This window comes from Aulonocara stuartgranti (assembly GCF_965226115.1).
Source record: "Aulonocara stuartgranti genome assembly, chromosome: 3".
In the NCBI taxonomy this organism is placed as follows: Eukaryota; Metazoa; Chordata; class Actinopteri; order Cichliformes; family Cichlidae; genus Aulonocara; species Aulonocara stuartgranti.
The window spans coordinates 2,349,167-2,361,285 of NC_138941.1; the positions used below are offsets into that span (position 1 = coordinate 2,349,167).

The following is a 12,119-nucleotide window of genomic DNA, read 5'->3' on the forward strand; positions in this document are numbered from 1 at the left end:
AACACTGGTAGCTCCCAGTGATGCTGACTGGGGCACAGAGCTGAATGATGCAGCATCAGGACACTGTTTCAGTCTGACTGACAGAGAAACCTGTAGCTGTATCTACATGTGAGGCAGAGGCCACACAAGCAGCTTTCTATGTTTCACAGTGACTGAGATCTTCAGTGGGGGTGGACATGCTCCTGTACAGACCTCTGAGGAGAACCAAGGTGCAGTCAAAGAGTCCAGTCTGTCCTCACAGATGTGAACATGTGCTTTCATCAGGTCTGCTGTCAGCTAGCAGGCTCACATCAGAATCACTGTTCCTGAAAAACACAGTCTGTGTGACATCATCAGTCAGCTGATGGTCCCAGATCTGAATGGTTTCTGTCTCTACTGAGGAAGTCAGAGAATATCACTGAGGTGTGGATCAGGTCTGAGTGAGCTGTGGAGGGACAGCTTTAAACAGTCCACAGGTCTCACGTCCTGCTCAGTCTGGTAGCAGATACCTCGTATTGTTCCAGATGTGCTGACATCAGCAGCAGCACAGCTGTGTGATACCATGAATCTCAGTTATTGATCCAACACACAGTAAATACAAAGATCAGGATTTCTGAGAGTAATCATTATGAGTCTGAACACATGATCACTGAATGTTAGTCTCCACAATAATAAGCTAACACAAGCAAACACAGCTTTCAGCTCTTATTTTGAAACTGGCTTATTTAGAGAGCTGTGATGTGAGCGTGCCTGGCTCTGAGGCACTTGGGTCAGCCTCTGTTTAGAAGTGTTACAGACTGTGAATGACACAGACCTGTCAGTTTCCATGTTTGTCTGTAACACAGCTCAGGGCTCCATGCTGAACGCATCCATCCAGTGTTATTGATCCAGGACTGATACCAGCATTGGGATCAATACTACAACACACAATCACATGTGTCCACGTGATGCAGTTTGAAGAGCAATCAGATGTCTCTGTATGAGGAGGCGGGGTCACAGGAGGTTCACAGAAACTCTGCAGCAGCATCATCAGCTCACATGGAAACTTTGATGATTCACTTCTGTGGTGTTTTTACAGAAACACGTCACAAAATTAGCTCCACCTGTTTTGTGAGCTTTGAGTTTCTTGTCTTCATCCTGGATTCTTGTGTTGCTGTTTTTACACACAGCAGATATTTCCTGGTTGCTTCCTTGATGACCACATGAAGCTTTCTGAAGCTTGGATTGAAAACGCTTCATTACTCAAAGCTTTCCAACACAGGCCTCTGTGCTGCCATCTGGTGGACAAACATGTGAAGTGCAGCGTGAAGCTACAAATGAAACTGCTTCAGCTACGTTTATATATAACATACTATAACCTATATAATGTGGAGATCAGGGAAATTATTTTGTTGCTACTGTTAATAATCATCATCATTACCATTGCATTAATAATATAATCTACAGCATTGATATTGCATTCAGATGTTTAAACATTTTGGTACCCAATTAGCCTTTACTACAGGTGCAGTTATAACCACTTTAAACTGTTGAGTTGAATCTATGATCTTAAATGCTTTTGAATGCTTGTTATAATCTTAAGTGTGTATGGGCTGATTCTGTTGATTCTGAGTCCACTCTGTGCAAAGTCTTGACAGGAAACTGCAGGTTTGCAGAGCGTGCTTTTGCAAAAGTGAAACTAAAAGCAGAGTGTAAGTGCAGCTTATTCTGAGGAGCTGTTTGGATAATGCTATTTGAATAACCAGGTTGTTCATTATTATCTTTTATACTTTTATATTCTTTTATTAAGCTTCTAGTAGAGGTTCTTGATTAAAACATTTATTCAATATACTACATATATAGTTTTAGTAAACTGCTGACACATGTGAGAGTGGCCTCTGTTTGACTGCGAGCGTTAGTAGGTGAGAGGTGACACAGAGTGCCAAGTGAGGTCGTGACACACAGACACATAGTAGATACATTCAGTTATAGGTGAGAGGTTAATCATGTTTGCTTGCAACTGCGGGCGTGCAGAAGTGGTATCTTACTGCAGAGCATGGTCTGTGGTTTTGGAGAAGCGGCAGTCAAAAGGTTGACAGGAAACATCTGCCATGAAGATAATGTTCTTTTCAAACTGTGTTAAAAGTCATTGTGGTTTTGATTTGACGTATGTATGTATGTATCTGTGTGACGTTGAAGGGGCGTCATTAAATTCAAACCCCGATGGTATAAAATATCTGTTTATGCTTTGATTAGTCGGAGATCAGCGCTGTCTGCGTACGGCGCTGGTCCCCCCACGCCTGTGTTCATTAAAATCAATTGTTTGACCAAGCTCTTCTGGACCTGGTTGTTTGTACTCTCCTTCCTCAATATTTGAACCTTAACAATAACTATATGTATAGTGTATTATGTAGGTGTTAGAGCTGGGGGTAGAACTGCTGATGGCCTGGTTGTTATTTATGTTCCCCATGGTTCACCAGCTCTCACACAACATCAGCACCAATGATCCTTATAAACCTCTGAATCAGGTCCTGAAGCAGTGACGTCCTGAGTGAAGACCTCACTGATCACATGACTCTGGTCACCTGGACTCAGTGTTTCTGAAGCAGTGTGCTGGGTTTTTAAAAATACGTGGCTGCTGCCTGATGTTGGGCCCACAGAGGAAGACGACTCACTCGCTCTTCTTCACTTCCTCCTTAAACATGTGGAAGGAGAGCAAAGTGCTGCCAGACTCTTATTTCTGACAGGAACAGAAGAAACCACAGCAAACTGTTCCAGTTCTTCATCTTCATCACAATCTGTTTATTTCTGATGGTGTCTTCAATCTGAGGTTTGAAGTTTCCATGTCTGTGTGATGTGTGGTGTGAAGGCTGCTGGTTAAACTGGGACTCACTGTTTAAAGCACTGAGAGCTCATAGAGAGATGCTCCATGAGTCCCAGTACAGACTACAAACATGGTGGAAACTTAGCTTTGATATCCACACACTCTGCACGTCTGTGAGTAACTGTGATGAAGATGTGCAGAGATCTGTGTCCAAACAGGAGAAAGACTGTAAAGACTCTGTGCTTCTAACAGCCTCTGTTAACATATGTGAGGCTGTTTGTTGTTGTTGCCATGGAGCTTTGCACTGTTTGGGTCAGCAGGTCATGTGATCAGGTTTGTTCTGCTGGACGATGGTTCAGTGTCAGGTTTGTTTGCATTCATCAATAAATATCTAAATAAATCAAAGACTCCATGTTTGTTCTTTCATCATGTGACCTCTGCTCATCCATCTCTGTGAGTATCAGGATACATTTGGTTCATAATACACAGAAAAATCAGAGTTATTACCTGTAATAAATGTGAAAGATTCCTGCAGTGATAACCAGGCAGGACTGAAACACATCCAAGCTGTCACCACGGTAACAGCACCGCCCATCCACAGGTGAGGGGAGGAGCAAAAAGAGGGACTTTGACCATTTTATACTAAAAACACTCAACTAATGTTTCTAATATGAAACAAATAAGCCCACATTAATGTGAGCGTTTATTAAATAATAATAATGATGATTTCCTCCTGATCTCATTTCCACAGCAGAGAAAACTGTGGTGTATATTGAGGTGGAGGGTGTGGTCTGTGGCTCAGGTGTAGAGTGAGGGTGGGGTGCACCACAGCAGCATGCTGGGACTGCTGAGGGTGGAGGAGGGAGTGATGATGACATCAGAGCTGCAGCACAGAGACCAGTGAACACACAGTCTGTTCATCTTTGCATAGATACAATATACAGCACAATATTGAATGACAGACACGCTGTGGGAGCTTCCACAGATACACTGACGTCAGCATCCAGAGTCCTCCTGCTGCTCCCCCCTCAGAGCCCCGTGATCAGCACCAACACATTCAGTTAGATGACAGAGTCCAGCTGCAGCTAGAATCAGCTCCCCTCTGTGAACAACAGCACAGCGTCAGTGTTTCACACTCAGTGAAAGGAGGAAACAGCAGAAGAACACCATGTGTGCTACGTTTCCCAGGACACACTACAAACTGCACAAATACAGAGCAGCACGTGGAAGGACCTGGAGCTGCATTTACAGAGCTGCAGACAGCGTGATGTCCTGTATGGACAGGTGGAAGGAACCAAGTCCTCAGCTGGAACACTCGTGTTTGTCCACAGACAGGAAACACAGCAGGAAACTTCCTCACAGAAGTGCAGCTCATGGATAACACACTTCCTGTCAGTCAGAATGAGGCTGCAGCCAAACACAGAAAGGTGTTTTTGTCCAGATGAGCCCAGAGAAGAAACATGAGTGTTCACAGACATCAGAAGCTCAGAGAGGTGAAACATGAGGTTGGAGTCCTCGTCAGCATCCAGAAGAGCTGCTGTGAAACCCTGAGTACTCATGACAGACTCTGATGGCACAAACACATCATGATTCAAACAGAAAGACAAACATGGAGCTCCTGATCCTCCTGCATGAGAACAAGCTGACATGAGCGCTGTGTCTGAGAGTGTCTCCCTGTCACAGTGACAATAACACAGCTGCTGCTCACAGTCATTAAACTGACCTGAGGTCAGCTGTGCTCCTTACATATGAACCATGTGACCTCACATCAGTGCTGTGGATGACTGTAGTCATAGAAGAGTAGAGCTGTAGCAGGTGGTGTGAGGAGGAGGTGGTGTATTCTAGTTAACGCAGTACTGAAACACTCCAGCAGAGGGCGCTGTTAAGTCCTTATTGTAACACAGTTACTGTGTGCAGTTAGACTTCATACATAATCTGCACTTATTTCCATCAGACATGCTGTCAGGAAATGATTGGTTTCTATTGATTCTACTTCCTGTTGACTCGTTTGATGACAGTGAAACAATCACAGCTGATTGTGTGATGATGTAAACTGTCACTGTTACATTCAGTGTGTGTGACATAATGTTAGTGCAGGCTGATAACAGCCTGGTTCTGTTAGAAACACATGAACGTGTCCATAGATCAGTGTGTGTTTAACATGAGAGCTTCAGCCCTGCTGATGTGTTAAATAAAGACATGCAGGAAAACTGATGAGACTCTGAAATAACTCTTTATATTTATAATGTAACTCTGCATCAAAAGAACAACAAAGGATCCCAGACAGGTTTCTGTGAACAAAGACCATTCTGATGTTTCTGTGTTTCTAACACTTTGACATTATTAGTAAACAGACTGCAGTGAGCAGCATTTATAAAGAGCTTCTATATAAAGATATGACAGCTGTTTGACAAGTTTATCACTCTGTGTTTGGACCTGATCAGTCCAGCTGTTTACTTGAAACATGTTCATTTACCTGTTCTGTTATATTCATGTTCTTGTCTCTGTTGAAAACACATTTTAATGTCCCTCAGATTTTTCTCCCAGATGAATAAATATAAAAATGACACAAACTGACTGCAGCTACTTTTTGTCCTTTCTGTCAAAAACCTTCATGTGACTCATGAGAGACACGTTTCAGCTGTTTGTGACAGATCAGAGGCCAACAAGTCATTTATAACACTTTCCATCATTGTTTAAAGTTCTCAGTGTTTCTGTGTTGCTGCGTATAGGATCTCCCAGCATCATCACTGTGCTGTCCAATCATTGTGTGCGAGGTTACCCTTATAGTGCGATGTGTGTTTGCACAAAGAGAAGCATGTGTGTCAAATATAAATAAGCACAGAACAGAAACAGCTGCTCGTTTCTTCTGTTTAGAGTCAAGTTAGTGTTTTGTGTCTTTGTTTGAGGCCTGATGTCGAGCAGAGGTGTGTGTAACTGCACTGGTCTGTTATATGTGTGAAGTGTGTGCTTCTCTTCAGCATCATCTTTGTCACTGCTGATTCCTTTGTGTCATCATGTGTTGAGAAGAGAGAACAGTTATAACGGAGGAGCAAAAGGAAGCCCTGAAATCTGCATCAACAAGGAAGTGTTGGCTCACCAGTGATCCCAGCAGAGCCACTGGTTTGGCTCCAGTTGTTCTAGATTCAATGATGTTGTTGCTACAGATACATGTCAGCATCTTTATTGAATTTAATATGAAGCAGAAATGGTGTCATTAGGAGAAGAAGAGGAGAACAAGTCCGGTGAGGAGGCAGCAGCTCTTAAAGATGAAACAGCAGCTCAGCCCTGAGCTCAGAGAGCTGCACATGAAAAAGCTCCTCAAGCAGATCCTGTCAGAGGTTTGTCATCAACAGGAGGAACTGTTCACATCATAGGATGAAGATGCTGTCAGCTGGATGAAGAAGGTTATTTAGTGCAAACGTTCACACTGAAGTCAAATTGTTGTCGTGTTGAACAGATTCATGTACTGATCGTCTCCAGAATGTTAGAAGAGCTTCAATGAATCATTAGAAACAACTTACAGCTGCACAGCTGTGTCAAACACATCTGTGTGTCATTGTGGGATTGTTGTGTTTCTACATGTGACACACGTCTAAAACATGCACACAATCTGAACACAAACAGGGACTCATGTGTTCCCACAGCCAGATGCTGAGAGCCATTTCCTTGTAGTCCTGTGTCTACATACATGAACCATTAGATGTTATTGGAATGATTGTCAGCTCTGATAGTTTCATGTGTGTTTAGCTGGACGCTGTTTGATCCTCGACATGTTTAAAGGTGTCCAGTCCTGAGACACTGGGGCTGGAAACAGCTGTGATGTCATTGGACTGTCACACAGACAGAAGTGCATGAAGTGAGCAGCCGAGGAGCCGCTGATGTTTTGGATTCAACAGCATTTGAAAGGTCGACACAGACACATTTGCACACAGAAAGCTGAATCTGTCATATGCCACAGTGAACTCACTGTTCAGTGTTTTTCAGGAAGCTTCTTAACTGCCTCTGCTGCCAAACAAGCAGCTGATGTCCTTGAGAAGAAGCTGAAGAAGTCTTCAACAACAAATACAGGAAGTGGACTTTAAAATACTAGATTCACTTTAGACTCACAGAGAAATGACTCAACCAGCTGTGTTTGACTATATGAAAGGTCAGTGTGTGTCTGCACACAGACTGTTGTGTTGGACTGTTATTCAGTTGTCTGCTGAATGTTTTCAAATGTCTGCATCTCAGCTGTGATGAGGCTGGGGGTCATGGGAGGCCACCGTAGCAGCCTCTTCAACATCATGACATCATCATAAATGCTGCTGGACTGTCTGATGGGCTGACGGTGAAAAAGCCGTCGGGAAGGAAACAGAAGACATTTCAGAGGCTGCAGCAGATTTCTTTGATTCGGGGCCTTTTTCAGCTTTATTGGACAGAGCAGTGAAGATAAGTGACAGCAAAGCAGAGAGAAAGGGGGCGTGGCCCGGGTCAAAGCCAGGCCAGCTGCTCTCCACCTCGTGGTCACCTGCTCATCCTAGTGAGCTCCACCAGCAGCCCTTTCACACACTTTACACTGTCAAACACTGTGTGTGGACCTCAGCTAACAACAGGCTACATTTAAGTCTGGACTACATGCTTTTATATTGTTTTTATTCCATCAGCAGCTCAACATCATGAGCAGCTTTGACATAAAGACATCAAACTCAAGCTGACTTTAAACTACTTTTAATACAGGGGCTCAAAAACAACAACATCTTTATTATATATCAGGACACAAAGTCATTTCATCTCAAAGGGAAACAGCTTTATTTGGAATAACCAGCACTATCAACTGGTTTGGGATCTCCACCAGTTTCATGTCTTTGCAGCTTCTCCAACAAAGTTCCTGTAAAATCAGCATGTTTGTCTTTATTGGTTTGATAGTGATTGATTATTCAGTCCCAATCTGCTGTCATCTAAAGAACAAAATGATGTTTCTATGAGTCACAAAGCTCCAGATGTTGTCGGCTTCACAAAGAAAACAAAGAACTTAAACACAAAGTGTTTGGAGCCAAAATGTTCCCAAGCTGCTCTTTTTGAAATGGCAGAGGTACAGTGGTGTCTAACAGCACACTGTGGAAGGCAAACATGTTATTGTTGGATGAAACTTCATGAATCCTTTGTAGATTTGAGCTGTTGGAGCCTTTCTTTTCTCTTCAGGTGTACAGATGCTGAGGAGGCAGGTGAAGCAGGTGGAGCTGTTGTGATGCTGGCAGAGGGTGTGTCTTAGTAACTCTGTGAGGCAGAACTGGATCCAACATTGTGGATGTGTTGATGTTGGAGCCATTAAGAGTCTCTGGCCACACTGTAGGATTTCCCTTTGATCCACTGTGGGGGCATTTTGGAGTCTGTCAGTGAAACTCTTCATGTTTGTGTTTGACTCCAGTTTATAGAAACAGAGGAATGTGTCATGCTTTTGTTCGGCCTCCACAAATACACACATTTGTTCATTGGTTGGACTTTTTGGAAGGAGACACATTGAAAACCATGTTAATAAGATCTTGTTGTTTCCTGTGGATCCGACACAGAGAGTGGACTTCAGACAGAAAGCGTGGAAGAGATTTTAGAGGCCGTGTGTGGCAACAGGAAGTTTCTGTGTGTTTGCTGATCTTACATGTGGAAAACAACACGTGATGTTTGTGAAGTTCTACAATGATCATTGTTCTCACAGCATTTTGAGTGGGAACAGTTCAAACTGGGAGTAGTGGGAGTTATTTACTGATTGAAACAAGCTGAATGTTTCTGTGACGATGAAGATCAGCAGCTCAGCTGATCAATGAACTGACATCTATCAGTCGTTTCATGAGATGAAGTCATCAGCAGACATTTGTTCTGACTGTGTGATGAATGTCAGAACGTCAGGGCTCTGCTTTAGTCACTGCTTGATGATCATTGGCTCATTGTTGAATCCAGAGGCCCAGTCTGACCTCTGACCTTTGCTGCAGGTCTTCTGTGTTATCTCCACTTTCATGTCTGATCTTCTGCTGTATCGTCCAAAATAAACATCTGGATCATTTCCAACACTTCAGCAGATCTTTAGTTTGGGCAGTGCAGCACAGAATAACACATATTGTACTATACTGCCCACTTCCTGATCTTATTGGATCTGTGTGTGAGGTTGGTGAAGGAAACACATGTTTACTGAGTGAGTCGCTGCCATTAGGAACTAGTTTTTATATCACAGCCTGGAAATCACACAGGACCATTTCTGCAAGTGAAAAGTCGTCATTGGAGGAAAATGATTATGTAGTTTGTGCGACTGAAGAATTGTCCCAACTACATGTGCTGCTGACCCTTGACCTTTTCTTTAGGTGCACAGAGGAGTCTGTGGAAACATCCAGAACTGAGGCATCTTGTGTACAAACGTGTTCAGACCAGATGTCAAATGATGTCAGATGTCATCCGTGAATGGATGCAACTGTGGATCGTTCCAATAAAATGAGGCAGTTTTGTAAGTACAAGCCCACTACAACCCATCATCAACATTTTAAATTACATTATACATCTTCACTGATATAAAGCACCACTATTTTAACCTGATTCACTTTTTCCACCCTAACAGTTCATTCCTCAAATCAAACAAGATATTTGACCCTAAAAAAATGCATCAACAAATAATTTTGTAATAAAACATTTATTCTTCAACTTTTACAAGTGAAATCAAACAAGTGTGTTTAAGAGTGAAACCAGAGTGGAAGCTGCTCATATAGAGTCCAACCCAGGCTAAAGTAAGCTGAGTAGAGCAGCACCATCAAAGTGTCGGCTCTCTGGACACGGTGCAAGATCGCCATCTGCAGGACAAAACTAGTTTTTCTCGCCCTCCTCGTCAACATCAAGATGATGTCATCGTACAGCAACTGATTCCCTGTCCGTCTGGAACAAAGCATTTACATTAAAAAAGACATTTACAGAAAATACAAACACCAACAACACATCTCATCATCACATGATATTTTATTATTTATTATATTATATATTTTTATTGTACCATCAACATCAACAAATACCAGCATATTTTCTTTGAGATTGAGTAGAGTGAACCTTTCCCTTGGTTCACTTCCTGCTCGCAGCATCAGCTGACCTCTGACTTCCTGGTTAAGGTCTCTCAGCGTTGACTGGAATATCAAATCGGACTCACACCATGTTCTTGTAATGTGGTCATGCCTGTCCGCTGTTTGAAGAGCATCTCTGGCCTAAACACAATAGGAAGAACAACAACACGGCTAAAAGAAAACAAAAACACATTTCCATATTAGATGAAGGGCACCGTAAGTGGAAATGGTAACATTCATCTGATGCTGCTTTGGATTTATCTTCTGTTTTAGATCAACTTTGATCACTTCGAGCCATCTTAAGTCCATTTGTTCTTCTCACTCACTAACGTCTCATATGATTTAAGATCCCTGCTGTTCCCCAGCTGCCCTGTAGGTGGCCTCAGTGTGTCTCACACCATTTACAGATGATTACAGGTCGTTTACAGTTCAAACAGGTCCAACATAAGAAATATGTAGAAAATATCCTGCTATAACAGTTTGGGTCAAAGTGCAGATGTTCCAGATGTTCTGAGTCTGTCTGTGTTTCATGTTAACATGTAGATGTTGGACCAAAGTGAAGCTTTTTGATGTGACTGCAGGAATGTGAAGTGTAACTCTGAGCTGTAGGAAATGAAACTAAACGGACTTTTTCTCCTTTATTTATAGGAAAGTGTAGGAGAGCAACAGATGAACAAGCGTTACTGTAACAGGAAACATCAGAGGACCTTTATGTTCATCATCATCACTGTTTCCTTGTTCTGTCACAAACACACAACACTTCCTGCTCTCTCTCTGATGGATCTGATTGGCTGTTTCATTCACAGGAGGTCAGGGCGTCACACAAACAGCTTTAACTGCACAACGACACACTTTAAATCATCTGCAGACAAACCTGTGTGTTTGATTTATGAAGAAATAATAAAGACGTGTGTACAGCTGTCCATGAAGCAGCTTCTCACACAAACTCTGACACTTCAGCCACTTTAATTCCTGCAAAGCTGCGTAATAAAGAGCTGTGACTGCTATGAGCTGCTGATGATGACTGCATGAAGCTCTCAGCTGAAGCTTCTTTCATTTATTTTAATGTTAATGTCGCCTTTTTAAGTCTGTGTGAGGATTTTAATGACACACATTAAAGGAGCTTCTTTGATTAGAACCAAATTCATGTTGATTTTAAGCCTGAAATGATAAAAACTTTAATAATTCTGTTTATAATCATCAACCTGGAGACTAATGAAAAGTATAATAGTGAAAAAAAGCCTTTATTATTTGAGTAATGCCTGAATCTGCTCAGAGAAGGAGACAACACAGAGGTGTTGATGACAGTTTGACATTAACTGAATTAAAAACAAAGTGCTCTTATTGTGAAAATCTGCCTCCTACTTCTTTAAATCATTTTTATGTATTTTTTAACCTCACAGTGAAACATTGAGGCATTAATCTGACACAGTTTGATCAGCAGCTGTGTTTTCACTGACGTTTCACTTTGATTTGTTCAGACTGAGCAGAGAGGATCGGTTCTCTGTGTGCGCACTGCTGAGAAACAGAAGCTCATTTCTGCTGTTTCATGAAAAGTGTTATGGAGGAACAAGAAGTTCAGCCTCTAAACTCTCAGCGTGAGGACTGAGTGAAGAGTTTCAGAGCAGAGAGTTTTGGCTCACAGCTTTTAGCGTCTACACAAAGAGACGATTACGCACTTGATCTGAGAACATCTCCACCTCCTACAAACAAACTCTCCTACGAGCAGCTGTCACAACCACAACAGGCAGAAGACTGGATTTCTTCAGGTCAGATTTCATGCAGTTTGCAGTAAATTGTGTGTCACAGACATTGTAGTTCACATTTATGTGACTCGTTTAAATCTTCTCCTCCTGAAAGTGAAACTCTTACAAACACATCAGGCCACAACCTGCTGCAGGTTAATGATTGATCTGAAGGCAGCTGACCTTTGAGCAGGAACTTGTGAGTCTTTTATTGTGTTTAATGCTCACAGTGCTGAAGCCTGCAGACACACCCACATCATATTATTTGTTCTCAGGAGATAACATAGAGATTTTGGCCCTTTCTCAATATGTGTACTTGTGCGTACTTGCGTTCTCGTCTACTCGTGATACGTCATCAGTCGGAGACCAAGTACTGTTCCAATTCGAAGTACGCATCAAGCCGAGTTCTCGCTCCGCCCGTTTTATTGAGCATGCATCGGTGGTGAGTTGTGTGGACTTGGTACAGCTAAATATCCCAGAATGCATTTCGTCCAAAACTCAAACGCGGCAATGGCG

The 12,119-nt window shown here is 42.4% G+C and overlaps 2 protein-coding genes across 4 annotated transcripts in view; one reads left to right on the forward strand and one right to left on the reverse strand.

Annotated features, from left to right (window-relative positions):
- Window positions 1–12,119, forward strand: part of LOC309702293 (uncharacterized protein) — a 202,675-nt gene that overhangs the window by 96,534 nt on the left and 94,022 nt on the right. The gene's annotated exons all lie outside the window — the stretch shown is intronic.
- LOC309702391 (uncharacterized protein) overlaps window positions 9,455–12,119 on the reverse strand; it is a 132,638-nt gene continuing 129,973 nt past the window's right edge. For both annotated transcript variants that reach the window (XR_014275465.1, XM_082527108.1), the window contains exons 2-3: window positions 9,814–9,999; window positions 9,455–9,679 (exon numbers count right to left, since the gene is read on the reverse strand). Coding sequence is in view for 1 of the 2 variants with exons in the window: in XM_082527108.1 (XP_082383234.1) it covers window positions 9,650–9,679; window positions 9,814–9,999 (216 nt within the window). In the remaining variant the exon portion in view is untranslated. The remainder of the gene's footprint in view (window positions 9,680–9,813; window positions 10,000–12,119) is intronic.